Source organism: Pantherophis guttatus, chromosome 3, assembly GCF_059756535.1.
Source record: "Pantherophis guttatus breed Tessera chromosome 3, ASM5975653v1, whole genome shotgun sequence".
Taxonomy (NCBI): domain Eukaryota; kingdom Metazoa; phylum Chordata; class Lepidosauria; order Squamata; family Colubridae; genus Pantherophis; species Pantherophis guttatus.
In genome coordinates, this window is record NC_142065.1 from 117,109,099 (window position 1) to 117,125,352 (window position 16,254).

A 16,254-nucleotide genomic window follows, 5' to 3' on the forward strand; every position below is an offset into this window, starting at 1 on the left:
CTCTTTTCTCCATTTTGCATTATAAGCTATTGTGAGGCCTCTTACATATGCCTTAGTTGTATCCCTTAAGTTTTGTAGGGAGGTGTGTTGTTTTGTATTTTCCTTATAAAACAATTCTAACTCCTTTTCCATATATTTCTTATATTCTTTTTCTTTTAATAGCTGTGTATTCATTGTCCATCTATTTTTCTTTCTCTGCTGCCCCTTCCACGTCAGCCCAATTGTGATCAGCCCAATTATTTGATAACATTTCTACCACTTCTATTTCCATCATTAACATATTGGTTACCCAAGCCATGTCCAACCTAGACCAGGACTTGTGTGGATTCGAATAATATGTAAAGTTTTAATTTCGGGGTTATAGAATCTCCAACTATCTACCGTATTTAACTCTTCCACCACATCTGTAAAAGTTCTGGACAATATATTTTTCTTATTTTTATTTTGCTGACCACATTTATAATCTTTTCTTACATCTAAAATAGCATTAAAGTCTCCAATCAGACATACATTTTCCATTTTTTGATCCATAATTTTCTCATGCACTTTTTTTATAGAATTCTGATTGTTGACTGTTTGGAGCATATATTACTACCAATAATATATTTTTGAAATCAAGTTTTAGCTCTATCATCACTATTTTACCTTCTGTATCCACATATCTTATATTGCTATCTATTCCTTCCTTGATATATACCACTACTCCTCTTTTTTTCTTCTGCCAATGATGAATATACTTTACCTAATTTCTTACATGGTACATATTTTATATCTTGTTTTCTTATGTGTACCTTCTGGAGGCACACAATATCTGATTTTTGTTTCCAAATTTTTTTGAAAATTTGGTGTCGTTTGGATGGTGAGTTGAGGCCATTTACATTCACCGGTAGAATTTTTAGGGTTTGTTCCATTTCTTACTGACTTTCCTGTTGTTTCTTCTTTGTTTCTTCCTGTTCCTTTTTTTTGCCTCTTGTTTGCACTCCTTCTTCTTCCTGAGTCTCTCCTTCATCTTCTTTTCCTCCTTGTTGTGGGGTTCTTTCACGTTCTCGTCTCTGTTTTCCTTTGGTGTTCCGTCCTCCCTCTTCTTTACTGCCACTTGTTGTCTCGATGCCCGTCATTTGATCTTATAGTTCCCTTGCTTTACTCTGCGAATCCACCTTTATTTTCTTTCCCTGCCACGTTACCAGCATTCCTTCTGGCGTTGTCCATCTAAAGGGTATATATCTTTTATTTAGTAATGTGGCCAAGAACCAATAATCTTTTTGCAAGTCTCTTATTCTTTTGGGAATTTGCTTTAAAGTAATTATTTCTTTGTTCCTATAGAAGATAAGTTCATCCTTTGTTATCTTATATACAATATCCCTCACCTTCCTTCTTACAAATCTTATATGTACCTCCCGGGGAAGTTTGTTTTGTCGGGGGTAATTTGTATGAACCCGGTAAACTTCATCTAATTCATTTATTATTTTGTCCTTTTCTCTTTGGAGTGCCTCTGCTATCATCTCCGCCATTACCATTGTCAGATCTTCCTCCCTGTCTTCACCTACATTTTGGAAACGCAGATAAAATGCTGCTTTTTCCATTTCCAATTGTGCCACGGTATTCTCAAGTTCCTTATTTAATCCCGTCATTTTTGTATCCAATGCTTCCAATTTTTCTTCTGTCAATTCGGTTTTTTGTTCTATTTCTTTTATCCTTTGATCATTTTTTTGGATGATTTCTTGTATCAGATCCATTTTTTCATCTATCTTTTGGATGTCGTTCTTCTCTCTTTACCTCATCCATGTCTTTTCTAAATTGTTCGTGATTTCTAGTCATGCATTCTTGCATTTTGGCCATGGTCTCTTGGATTGTCATAAGCGTGGTCTGCATTGTTGGCATTTTGGGTGTGCTAGGTTGCTTCTCTGATGCAAACATTCCCTCCAAGGTTTTCTGCGTCATTGGGGAGGCCGACGTTCCCGCTAGAACTGATGTTGTTTTCTTCCCTTTCTTCAACGTTGTTGTCGTGGTGCTAGTCATTTCTTTCAAAATTCTATATTGTTCCACCAATATTTTATCAACTTTCTCCCAAATCACCATCCAAATTCTATATAATTTCTTTCTTTTCCTTTTCTTTTCTCTCGTAAAAGTTCAAATCAATAACCTCTCAATCACTTGGTCTCTTTTCTTTAAATAAATTCCTTTAAATAATTAATTATCTCTATAAAATACTCCGTAAAAATGTAACAGAAATATAAATATATATAAATATATGGCTTAAATAATCAAAGACTTAATCAGTCAATTCTTAATACTTAATATTTGATTATTCAGTAATTAGTAACTGTAATACTTAAGTTATATAAAATCAAGAAAAGAAATATTTTCTTCTTTTTTTTTACTATTTCAAATTTAATTATTTCCCAATAATTACTTCTAAATCTCTATGTATATTATAAATTTTAAATATTTTTCTAGATTGTTAAATACTGTTTTATTTGCTAATAAATAAGTATAAATAAATAAATATCACTATAATTCTTAATTGATTCCAATAAATGCCAGTAACAATTTATCTATGTCTAAATAAAAAGGACAAATAGCAGTATATTTTCAGTGTTCTATGAATCTTGTTTGTTATATTTTCAGCGAAGGAAAAAGACAACTTCGTTTTATTACTGCTGGAATCTTTTCCGGTTTCAATATGGCGATCTCTAATCTGCACACTCACAATATGCAATTCTTACTTTGCCAAACTACCTCTCTCCTTCCATTAGGGCAGCTAAAAAGAGGATACAAGAGATGTCCATTCTTTTAATCTCCACAATTTAAATCCACTTCTCCTCACCTTCGTCTTCACTGTTTTAATGTTTTTTAGTCTTTCTTCACTGATCTATATTCCGTCCTCTTCCTTTTTGCTCGCCTCTTCAGTTGCCGCCCATTTACGCTCTGAGCTCTTCTTTTTTCAGCTGCCCCTCCGAAAAATACTTTCTCCTCGATTTTGTGCCAAAATAATCCAAATTAATTCTCACTTTCTGCTTACCCTCAGCGATCTTGCACTGTACTCACTCCTCTGCTCCCGATGATCTCATTCGGCTCGTCGGGCCTCTGGGCCAGCTGCACTCGCTGCGCCAGCTGGCTTCTTCCAAGCCTGGATTAAGGGATCTTCTCGGTACGGCGGGTGATTGCACCTCTCCTCGCCTCCCCCGAAGCTTCCCCTCCTTATTCCTGATCTCTCCAGGACCAGTCTTCGCCGAAAAAGGCACCAAAAGCTTAGAAATCTGACACTAGAGAGAGAGCACTTCTCTCCCGTGCCGTCACGACCTTACGTCACCGCTGGAAATCTCGTCTCCTAGCATTTATGAACAAGTCGTGAAACTACGAATGTTGCAGCACCACGGCAGTTATTCGCTCTTATGAACAACTGCAGAGGCTCTGCAACATTTGCCCTGTCTATTCCCCACCTCCCTCCCTCCGCGCCAGGTCTCCATAGGTATTAGGCCTGTGGATACTCACCTTGTGAAGATCTAGAGAGCCTTTGCTTTCTTGGCCTGTTTTGGCACTTCAGGCCTTTGGTGAGTATGCGGAGAATGGAGGCCTAAATTACTGCAAGATCACACTAGTTCAGTAGCATGAGAACTCACACTATTGATCTCGTGTGATCTCACGTACTTTAGGCCTCTGTTCTCTGCAAACTGAGGCCTGGATGAGAGCTGCAGCAAAAGGCTCTGCAAATGGTGGGAAGGCCTGAAACATTGAAGCTTTCCCTCTGTTTCCAACGCCTTTTGCAATCTTTGCAAAAAGCCTTTGCTCCCTCCCAGAGGGAATGTGCGCTGCTCTGAAGCTCTGTTTTTGCCAGGACAGGCCTCTCCTCAAGGCCTCTGCTGAAGAGAAGGTCCCTTTTCAAGTGCCCCATTTCCATGCAGACAAAGTTTCCGTCAGGGCACCAAGTGTTTCAGCGACCCTGGGGCAGTGGGAAACAGAGTGATCTGCTTTGTTTCCAACTGTCCCAGGGTCGCTCAAACACTTGGCACCCTGACGAGACCTGACAGAGACTGGAGATTTCTTCTGCATGCAAAAGGGGCAGTTGGAAATGGAGCGAATAGTGTCCATTTCCAACCGCCCCAGGTCCATGCAGATGACGTTTCCAGTCTCTGTCAGGACACCAAGTGTTTGAGTGACCCTCGGGCGGTTGGAAACGGAGCGATTTGCTCCGTTACCAACTGCCCCAGGGTAGCTCAAACACTTGGTGCCTTGATGAGACCTGACGGAGACTCCAAACTTCGTCTGCATAGAAATGGGACATTTGAAAACGGAGCTTTTCGCTCCGTTTCCAACTGCTCCAGGGCTGCTCAAACACTTGTCACTCTAACAGAGACTAGAAACTTTGTCTGCATGGAAATGGGGTGGTTGGAAATGAAGTGAAAAGCTCCATTTTCAAGCTCCCCGCTTCCATGCAGACAAAGTTTGCAGTCTCCATCAGAGTGATAAGTGTTTGAGCAGTCTAGGGCAGTTGGAAACGGAGCGAAAAGCAATTCCCTCCAACATCCCCAGGGCCGCTCAAACACGTTTAACCCAGACGAAGACTGGAAATGTTGGGGGTGCATGGTCTCGCATGAGTTCAGGCACCCATCTACTTTTGTAGAGAATGGGTGCCTGACGTCCCACAGAATCAGGGCACCCAGAAGGTTCCAGTCTCTGTGGAAAAAGTGATTGCACGCTAATGAGGTGCTTGGAGCAATGCGAGTTTGCTGCCCCAAAGCCTCACTTTGTGCAAATGGTTTTCCGCATGGAACTTGGAAGCCTTTGGAGGAGAGTCACTGAGACTACCCACCACTCCAAAAATGGCAGGCAAGTTCAGTGATCAGAGAATCCGAGCAGGGCGTGCTTGTCCTCCTCTCCCTCTGCTCTCGCTGCTGGCCAGGAGCAGGCAAAGAAACAAACGCTGGAGTGGAGACAGATCTTCACAAGGTAAGTGACCCGGCACGGCAGGTTTGGAGGGGAAAGAAACAATTGTGGGGAGCATGAGGTATTTCAGTGGGTTGGGGGAGGCCTTGGGTGGCCTGTTCCATCACTAAGTCCCTCCCAATGGCCTTCCCCACCCCAAGATATCTCATATGCACTTAACGAGGCTCGCATTTGATTAGTGGATGCGTGGGTGAAAGGAGAGAGTGATCACGTTCAAAGTATGGGCAGGCTCCATTACATTTGTAATTCGAGGACTACCTGTATAAGGGATCTGGAGGCTAAACCATATGATGAATCATTTAGGGAACTAGGTATGTCTAGTCTAGCGAAGAGAAGGACTAAAGGTTAGGGTTAGGGGCTGTTACAGAGAAGAGGGTTTTTTGACCTATTCCCCAAAGAACCTGAGAGCAGGACAAGAAGTAAGAGTGGAACATCCATTTGGTGTGGACGTGGATCCACGTTTGCGCATGTGGATCACACGCAAATCGCATGCACAAAGCAAACCAGTGGTAACACCAGTTGAAACCCATCACTGGTGAGTACCCTTGTAAATTTTTGGAAATTTCAGTTGGTGTATAAGCTAGGCAGTATAGGCTGTTAAGAAGTACAAGGTGCAGAAACTATGCAGTACTTCTACTGAAAAATTGGTTGCTGGCAGTTTACTGAACATATTTTGAGAGCTCAATTTAAAGTCTTAAGTAGCTTGATGCTGACTACCTAAGTAACACTCTTTCCTGTTAAGATAAATATTTGGATCCTACTATCCTATTTAGAACATTTGTAAATCCCATCTTTTTTGCCAAGCTTTTAATTGTTAATTGATTTTAATATTTTATTATTAAACTCAATTTATAATAAGTTTATATTCCATTTTTTGTTTTAGTCTAACTTAACAAGTCTCACTTGTTTTTTTTTTTTTATTAAAGAGTTTTACAAAAAAAATTTTTTTTTACGGATATTTCCCCCTCCCCCCTCCCCTCCTTACCCCCCCCAACCTCCCCCCCCGAACTTCCCAGAACAAAATACAGGGTATAACAATTAATAATCATATTAAACTAAGCTAACTAACTATGGATTCCTATCCCCCCTTCACACTTTAACTCCCCTTTTACTTAACTAAATATAAATACTCTTAATTTTTCTATTCATTCATAAGCTATTTGATACTTTTTAGTCCGATATTTGTTTTGAATATAATCAATTCATTTTCTCCATTCGGATATATATCTTTCTTGTGAATGATCTTTCAAATATGCTGAGATTTTCGCCATTTCTGCCAAATTCGCTACTTTTAATGTCCATTCTTCAATAGTAGGCAAATCTTCCTTCTTCCAATATTGCGCCACCAAAAGTCTAGCTGCAGTTATTAAATTTAAAATCAATTTAGTCTCTATAACCGTACAATCCGTGATTATACCCAGCAGAAACAATTGTGGAGTAAACTTTATCTTCTTTTTAAGAATATTTTGAATAATCCACCAAATTTTAATCCAAAATGCTTTAACTTTTTTACAAGTCCACCATATATGATAATAAGTGGCATCATCACAATCACATCTCCAACACTTAGATTGCAAATTTGGATACATACAAACCAACTTTTTAGGATCTAAATGCCGTCTATAGAACATTTTATAAAAATTTTCTCTTAAATTTTGTGCTTGCGTAAATTTTACATTTCTAACCCATATTTTTCCCAAGTTTCCATCATTATTGGTTCCTGAATGTTTTGTGCCCATTTTATCATACAATCCTTAACTAACTCCGTTTCTGAATCTATTTCTATCAGTATATTATATAATCTTTTTATATGCATTTGACCTTGATCTCTAATTTGTTTTACCAAATTTTCCTCGTTCTGCATGATACCAATTCTCTGATCTTCTCTCCATCTAGCTTGCAACTGACCATACTGAAACCAGGTTTGAATTATTCTTTCTTCTTTTAATGCGTTTAAAGATTTTAACTGCAATATACCCCCTTCCATTTTACGAAGCTCTTTATAGGTAATCACCTCTTGCTTTTGTTCTATATTTATATTCTCTATTGCATGTCTGGGTATTGCCCATATAGGTATCTTATAATTTAACTTATATTGATACTTTTTCCAAACTCGTAACAAGGCATTCCTTAGTATATGGCTTTTAAAGGTCTTATCCACCTTTTTATCATATAATAAATAAGCATGCCAGCCATATAACAAATCATATCCTTCAATATTCAATATTCTTTCTTCTGTTGAATTAATCCAGTCACTAATTATTGTTAGGACAGCTGCATCATAGTATAATCTTAGATTAGGCATTTTAAGACCTCCTCTTTCACATATATCTTGCATTATTTTTAACTTTATTCTCAGTCTTTTCCCTGCCCTAACAAAATTATTAATACCCTTCTGCCATTCCCTCAAATTTTCATCTTTCTTGAGTATTGGTATCATTTGAAACAAAAATAAAAACCTAGGTAAAACATTCATTTTTATTGCTGCTATTCTTCCCAGCAGAGATAATTGTAATTTTTCCCAATTCTCCATCTCTTTTTGTATTTTTTGCCATAACAATTCATAATTATTTTTATATAATTTTACATTTGAAGCTGTAATATATACCCCTAAATATTTAACCTTTTTTACTATTTCAAATCCTGTTAGTCTTTCTAGTTCTTCTTTTTGCTTTACCGTCATATTTTTAGTTATTATCTTTGTTTTCTGTTTATTTATTTTAAATCCAGACATTTGTCCATATTGGCTAATTATATCCATTAAACCTATAACTGATTGTACTGGTTGAGTTAAAGTAACAACCAAGTCATCTGCGAATGCTCTTAATCTATAATCATGATGTCTAATTTTAATTCCCTTTATTTTATTTGACCCTCGTATTTTATTCAATAAAGGTTCCAAAGTTAAAATAAACAATAATGGTGATAAAGGGCAATCCTGTCTTGTTCCTTTTTCAATTTTAAAAGTTTCTGTTAAACCACCATTAATTATTATTTGTGCTGTTTGTCTCTGATAGATTGCCCTAATAGATTGTGTAAAGAATTCTCCAAACTGCATCTTTTCTATTTTCTACTTGTTTTTGTCTTCTTGAGTACTTGCTGGACAAGAAATGTACATATTAAACAGTAATAACCGATTCCACGTTCCTGAAATCAATCCTAGACTGACATTTTTACAAGAAAATCTGAGTAACAAATTTCTATTGTGAATTATAATTATAAGGTAAACATGCAATGTATTGCCAGCTATATTCTAATATATTTTTGGAATGAAGTATAATAATAATAATAATAAAACTTTTTAGGATGGAGAAAATAGTAGAAAGTCAGTATTCAAATACTGAATAATAAATAGCCCTAAATTATAGCAAATAGAAAAGGAATATAATTCTGGAATGTAATTGGATATAGCTCAACAATATCCAATTGAACCATTTTTAAAAACTGAAACTTCGTTGTATTCATCTGTTGAGTATTAGAGAAAAAATCAATTAAAGAGTTTTATTCTGGGCTGTTGAGACATACAGTATTTAATTTAGAAATAATGGACATACATTTATCATTATTTTTTCGTTTGTAGGGCATGAGTCAAAAGGAGAGCTCGAAGTCTCCTATTATGTATATTCAGGAACTAAAATCTGGTCTTAAAGATGCACAGCTTCTTGGATGTTTAGAGTCTCTACGTGTGTCACTCAATAACAATCCTGTCAGGTAATGGTTCAGATAAAACTTTCTTGATTGCTAAATACTGCAAAGTTTAAAATTTGTGGGCATGATGCATGTCTGGAGACAGATGTAGAGGTAGTCCTCGACTTAAAACTGTTCATTTAACGACTGTGTAGAGTTATGATGGCCTCAGAAAAAGTGACTTATGACCTGTACTCACACTTATGATGGTTGCACCTCCCCCACAGTCACATGATCACAATTTGGGCACATCTTATCCAGCTACTGGGTGCAGCACTCTGTGGTCATGTGATTGTGATTTGCGATCCTTTTTGCTAATTTCTGGCATAAAAACAACTCATTAGAGAAGCTGGATTCACTTAACAACTGCATGATTTAATTAACAATTATAATGCTTTGATTAATGACCACCATAAAAAATGTGTTTACCGTATTTTTCGGAGTATAAGATGCACCTTTTCCCCCCTAAAAGGGGGTGAAAATTTAGGTGTGTCTTATACACCGAATGTAGCCCCGCCCACACACTGGCCCTACACCCTTTGGCCTCTGCCTCCCAGCAATTACCTCCTTGCTGCAAGCAGCAAGAAGAAACAGCTCCTTTCAGCTTCCGCACAGCCTAATTAGCACAAGTTGATTGGATCGGCCTCCCGACTCTCAGCTGTTTTGCTCTCAGCTGCTTTGCCCGGGCCTCTGCTGCTTGCTGCAAAGAGGTAAATTGCTGGAGCAGATTTTTTTTTCTTGTGCTAATCAAGCTATGCTGAAAATGAAAGAAAAGTAGACTATTTGCTGTTTGCTGTAACGAGGCAAAATTGCTGGGAGGCAGAGGCAGAGGCAGAGGCAAATTTCTTTTTCTTGTTTTCCTCACCAAAAAAGTTAGGTACATCTTATAGTCCGGTGCAAGTTATACTCTGAAAAATATGGTAATCAGGTCCAGATCGACTTATGACCACAGCAGTTTACAATGGAAATTCCGGTCCCAATTGTGGTTGCAAGTCAAGGACTACCTTTATGCAATCGCCAGTGCAATGAGAAGATGAAGTGGTAATTATTTTATTTAGGTAATAATGTGTTTTATTCTGCAACAATTGCAGCTGGGTGCAAAATTTTGGAGCTGAAGGTCTGAATTGCCTGCTGGACATATTGAAAGGTCTTCATGATGAGAAGGATGAGTTTTCTGGGTAAGGAGCATTTGAATTAAAATAGTTTAAATTGTGGTAAAATGATGATAAAATCTATCCATTTGTATATGGATAGATTTTTATATGTATTTATTTAAACTAGTATAGATAATAAACTTAATATAGTATAATATAGATAGAATATGCTTAATTCACAATCCCCCTAGATGGAATGCTTGCACACACATATGCATCTGGATAAATTTGTGTATACGCCCACACATTCTGCCTCATTTGTATATACGGATTATACACAAATTATATGGATTGTAATCTACCATGCTGGTTGGTAGAGAGATGTTTTTTGACTTCTCAGAAGTGTAGGGCTGAGAGGGTGTTATTGGCCCAAAATCACCAAGTGAATTTCTGTGCCTAAAGGAGGTCTAGAACCTGGGTCTCCATACCTATTCCAGGACTTTAAATACACTGGCTTTCATAAAGTAGATAGGTTGGAAGGTTGAATGAATATAACTTTAAATACAGATGGGTGGATGGATAAGATCATATTTGCATGCTGGAAATATGTTTTAATTGTGTGTTTTATTTGGGTATACAAAAATTAAAGGAGAAAAATAAGGACATCTGGATAGGATAAGGAGAATAGAATAGGAAATAGGAATAGGAGCAGAACAGAACAGAACAGAACAGAATAGAATTCTTTATTGGCCAAGTATGATTGGACATACAAGAAATTTGTCTTGGTGCATATGCTCTCAGTGTACATAAAAGAAAAGATACATTCGTCAAGAGTAGCAATAGCAATAACACTTAGACTTATATACCGCTTCATAGTGCTTTTACAGCCCTCTCTAAGTGGTTTAGAGTAAGCATATTGCCCCCAACAATCTGGGTTCTCATTTTACCTACCTCGGAAGGATGGAAGGCTGAGTCAACCTTGAGCCAATGAGATTTGATCTGCTGAACTGCAGCTAGCAGTCAGCTGAAGTAGCCTGCAGTAGTGCACTTTAACCATCGCGCCACCTCAGATATGGTAAAACACTTAATGATAGTCATAGGGAACAGATAAGCAATCAAATCATATTAGGAAACAGTCAATATAAATCGTAAGGATACCAGCAAAAGGTTACAGTCATACAGTCATAAGTGGGAGGAGATGGTGATAGGAACGATGAGAAGATTAATAGTAATGCAGACTTAGTAACTTGACAGTGTTGAGGGAATTATTTGTTTAGCAGAGTGATGGCGTTCGAGAAAAAACTGTTCTTGTGTCTAGTTGTTCTGGTGTGCAGTGCTCTATAGTGTCATTTTGAAGTTGAAACAGTTTATGTCCAGGATGCGAGGGGTCTGTAAATATTTTCACAGCCCTTTTTTTGACTCGTGCAGTATATAGGTCCTCAATGGAAGGCAGGTTGGTAGTAATTGTTTTTTCTGCAGTTCTAATTATCCTCTGAAGTCTGTGTCTGTCTTGTTGGATTGTAGAACCAAACCAGACAGTTATAGAGGTGCCAATGACAGACTCAATAATTCCTCTGTAGAACTGTATCAGCAGCTCCTTGGGCAGTTTGAGCTTTCTGAGTTGGCACAGAAAGAACATTCTTTGTTGTGCTTTTTTGAATGGATGTATGGATCCATAAGATTGTGTATAATGGAATTTGTCTTCTGCGTAGTATTCTTATCCTGTCATATCTTTCCCTGACTCCTCTACTGAATTTTGATATAGTTAGGATCACTCTGCTATAATTTCTTATGGTGTTGCATGTTTTTTTTAATGTTCTGGGATGGAAGGCCAATTGTATAAATAGATAATTCTGTGTGTATAATTATTATTTCAGTTTTGTTTCTTGTTTTTACCAGGTCATATGACTTCAGGATTGAACATGAAATTATTAGATGCTTAAAAGCTTTTATGAACAACAAAGTAAGTCCCCTATTACCATATTTTTCAGAGTATAAGACACACTTTTTCCCCCTAAAAGAGGCTGAAAATTTGGGTGCGTCTTATACTCCGAATGTAGCTTTTTCAAAAAAAATTTCATCTCTAACGAGGCGCTAGGAAGAAATCTTCCAAGCTTTGCCTGCTCCCTCTGACTCTCAGCTGTGCTTTAGAAGCTTTTTTCAGCCCTAACAAGGCGCTAGCGAGTGAAGTGATCTCTCTGCTTTGCCTGCTTCCTCCGACTCTCACGTGTGCATGAGAAGCTTTTTTCAGCCCTAACAAGGCGCTAGCGATCTAGTGAAGCGATCTTCTGAGCTTCGCCTTCTTTTCTCATTGCTTCTCTCTCCAAAGATCAGCTGTGTTTTAGAAGTTGTTTTTATTCCCCCAAGCAGGGGAATAAAAAACATGCGCAAAACCAGCAAAGTAATGGGAACATATTCCCTTTCTCTTGTTTTCTGAACATCTAATGTAATGTTTTTGTTAGATTTGCATCATTTTGTGTCATGAGTATTATTTCTATAATCTAAATTATTCACCCGAGGGTATATTGATTTTTACTTTTTAGTTTGGAATTAAGACAATGCTTGAAACAGATGATGGGATTCTACTTTTGGCAAAAGCAGTTGATCCTAAAGTCCCTACAATGATGATTGACACTATCAAGCTACTCTCTGCTCTCTGCATCCTGCCTCAGCCTGTGGATATGTATGTGACAATGAGTAGTTTATGTTTTGGTTCAGTTGTATGCTGTAGAAGAATGGGTTAGTTTACTGATTTAAATGTTTGGAAAAATATATTAAAATATGGTTTCTTTATCAGTTATGCCTCCTAATAAGCACATAATTGGTGCAATAGATGAGTTCTGAATATCCCAAGGAAAAAAAAGTTGAAGCAATATGCTCTTCCTTCTCTTCCTGAAGCCATTACCCTTATCCCATGTTTCTTAAGGAAGTTTTACACCTATAGCTTTTCAGAACATAAATGGAAGTTATGGCAAGAGATGAAGAAACAGCAAAGTTAGTTTCACAAATTTACTTCTGTTTACATATCTTCCTAACTTTTACTTGTTATGAATGGTTAATTCAAGTAAAATATTTTTTGTAACATCAATTAGATTCCTCGCCCATCACTTTTGCACAATTTTGTTCAAAACATTTTTGATATATGAAGAGAAATAAAATATGTAGCTATATTTAGGAAGGCAGTATTTTTCCCTCTTCAAGAAAATAAAACAGAAAAATGTAATAATGAGAGAAAAATGAAGTGTGTGCTACAAGGACTCAAAGAGATTTCACATGTTTTCAGTTTATATCCCTAAAAGGTAATAATTTATTAATTGAGCCTTTTGTAATGAAGAAATGAAAGTTTAATTTTTTATTTAAACATTTAGTTAATGGAACTATATTTACATGGAGAGAAGTATTCATTAGATACTTCAAAGTTCTGTCTTGGACCCAGTACTCTTCATCATCTTCCTAAATGATCTAGATGAGGGATAGAAAAGGAAGTCATCAGATTTGCTGGAGGGAATTGCTAATACTTTGGAACAGGGGTCTTCAAACTTTTTAAACGGGACCAATTCCTCAGACTGTTGGGGGGGCGGACTATAGTCTTATCTGTCTAATGACCGGCAGGGTGGGCGTGGCTAGATAGTCATGTGACTGGGTGGGTGGGGCCAATTTAGCAGTCCATTTTGCCTTTGTCCTTTCTTAGCTGTACTTGCTCAAAGGCATCTATTTATTTAATAAGACCCCCCCTCCCCGAAGGGAAAAAGAGCGCAAACTTTCTTGCCATTTGCCTAACTTTATTACAACAGCAGCTTCAAGTTCCTTAAAATAGGCCATTAAAAAAAGAATAAAACAAACAGGATTTCCTTCAAAATAACTCCTGATCATATGTTTCAGATGACCACACAATAAACCAGACTGAGAACTGCATCAATTAAGACTGTAACTAAAACAGAGATTTCTCACGAACAAAAAAGGAGGGAGAGGAAGAAAGAGAGAACACACACAGACACACACAAACCCCCAGCTCACTTCAGAGTCTCCCCCAACCCCTCCCCCCAAGCCAGACCTGCCACTGTTTCAAAATAACGTTGACTACATAGAAAGTGGGTGAGGATCCTCCTCACAGCTTCAGGCTTGCAGACAGATTCGGGCAAAGGGGAAGTGCAGCGTGCTTGGGGCAAGGTGTTTTTTTCCCCTTCTCCCCTTCTTCTTGGCCCCCTCCCCCAGCCTGCATTTCCAGCCACGGTGAGCAGAGCTTTGCAAGCCCTGCAGGCTGGAAGGTAAGGATCCTTGTAAGAAATTCACCAGAAACTCATACTTAATTTTGTTAATACTTTGAGCATTTTATGATGTCTATGCTAATTGGGAGAAGGATGGACTGAGAATCTGGCAAGAAGCTGGTGCTTGGCAATTTCTGAGATACTACAACGTGTTGTAGTTTCAAACTGGTTTGCATTTTGACAATCGAGACACTGTGCATTCATCTGATAATAGCTTTGATCACTCTAGTCTAATCAGATCATTAAACGGGGCAGACAGCGAGGAGAGAGAAAGAAAATAAATCACGCAGCCTCTTACCCCATATCTATCTGTCTCGCTGTCTCTGTCTCTGTCTCTGTCTCTCTGTCTCTGTCTCTGTCTCTGTCTCTCTCTCTCTCTCTCTCTCTCTCTCTCCCTCTCCCTCCTTCCCTACCTACCTACCTAGCTCTCTTCGCTTTCAGCAGCAACCCCTGAAGAAGGCAGTGCTCAGCACAAGCTGACTAGGTCTAGCAAAGCGGAGGGCCACACTGCCCACTCTGTCGCAAGAGGGGAACAGTGGCAGGAGGGCAGGTGCATCTTTGAAAGCGAAGCGAAAAGAGCAAGCGGCAGCGCCATTGTGTTGCCCTCTGATGCCCTCCTCTCCAGCCCTAGCAGCGCCTAACGCTGCCTTTCCAGGGCTTCCTCCCGCCCACTCTAGTTGCACACAACGCGATCGTGTCTCCCTCTGGGTAAGTTGGCACTGACTAACCCTAACCGTAACCCTATGGATCACCACTTAAATATGAGCCAGCAAAGTTTTGGCAGGATAGCATCAACATCACGAGAGATTTTAGTACTGGTAATACTATAATAGTATAATACTATACTGGTAAGTTCACAAATAGAATACTGGTACAGTTCTGGTCACCATGATAGAAAAAAGATGCTGAGACCTTCAAAAGTGTGCAGAGAAGACAACAAAGATAATACGTCTGGAGGCTAAACTGTATGAGAAATGGCTGAGGGATTTAGCCTGTCAAAATGAAAGATGCGGGGGAACATGATAGCTGTCTTCCAAGTATTTGAAGGACTGACTTAATCTCCAAAGCACCTGAGGGCAGGACAGAAAGTAATGGCTGGAAGCTTGTTAAAGAGAGATCCAACCTAAAAGTAAGGAAAAAATTTATGACAGAGCAATTAATCAGTGGAATAGCTTGCCTCAGTGGCTGTGGGTGTTCCGTCACTGGAGGTTTTCAAAAATAGACTGGACAACCACTTGACCAGGATACTGTAAGTTTTCCTGAGTTGAGCAGTGGTTTTGAGTCTATGTTCTAGGGGGTACAGTACATTGCCTGCTGAAGGAAGACAATAAAAAATTAATAAAAACACTGGCAGCTGTGAGCAAACTTTGAATTTAATAAACTTGATGATTAATTATTTGTACCCTTTACAAAAACATCAAATGCCAGATATAATCTGTGAGTACATCCCAGTTGTACAATTGAGTCTAAATTTGATACATTCAAATTCAGAAGGATTTGATTGGCATCCTAAATTTTAATATTGGATCTTTAAAATGCCACGTCAAAATAAGATTTTTTTTAAAAAAATGCAGACTTGGTATCTAACAATGATAAAAGCTGGTTTTTATTTCCCTCCTTTTTCTTCCTTTTTTCTTTCTATTTTTTGTGATTCCTTTATTTTTTGTTAGGCATGAGCAAGTTTTGGGAGCATTGACTGAACGTGCAGAAATGGTTGAAGTAGAACGATTTAAACCCATTGTGGATGGCCTGAAAAGTGGAACTTCAGTGGCATTAAAGGTAATAGGAAGCTGGAAAAAGAATATAACAGTCTATCTATCTTATCTTTCATAATATTCTAGTGCCTTTTGTTTTCTCTTTCATTTCACCATTACTGAGTACACTTGATTTCTCAATGGATTTTTATCCTGAAATTCTTTTTGTATATCTTCAGAACCAGCCCAAGGTAGCAATCAGGCAATTTGTTTAGAATAAGGTAATAGGAAGATGGTTTGATTAGCTTAACAAACCCTAGAAGAGCATATTAGCTATCTTATTAATTATAAAGCATTTTGTAAGCATTGTGAGTCTAAAATTCTACATTCTGGTTTTGAGATAGAAAAGGAGGGAGAAGTCTTTTCAAGTTGCTCTAGGTATATTATTCCAAGGTTACTCGATTCCCTGCATATATATAATAGGAACAAGAGACACCATTGGCAATAAGTATTAATCAATTACTTTTATAGAGAAGATTTCTGTTCTGGAGTAGACTTAGAATA

At 38.0% G+C, this 16,254-nt stretch overlaps 1 protein-coding gene across 2 annotated transcripts in view; it reads left to right on the plus strand.

Moving 5' to 3' along the window:
- The window catches only part of DIAPH1 (diaphanous related formin 1), a 196,226-nt gene that overhangs the window by 56,944 nt on the left and 123,028 nt on the right, over positions 1 to 16,254 (plus strand). For both annotated transcript variants that reach the window (XM_060686588.2, XM_087891213.1), the window contains exons 5-9: positions 8,528 to 8,658; positions 9,726 to 9,812; positions 11,628 to 11,691; positions 12,272 to 12,411; positions 15,667 to 15,775. In XM_060686588.2, coding sequence (XP_060542571.1) covers positions 8,528 to 8,658; positions 9,726 to 9,812; positions 11,628 to 11,691; positions 12,272 to 12,411; positions 15,667 to 15,775 — 531 coding nt within the window. The remainder of the gene's footprint in view (positions 1 to 8,527; positions 8,659 to 9,725; positions 9,813 to 11,627; positions 11,692 to 12,271; positions 12,412 to 15,666; positions 15,776 to 16,254) is intronic.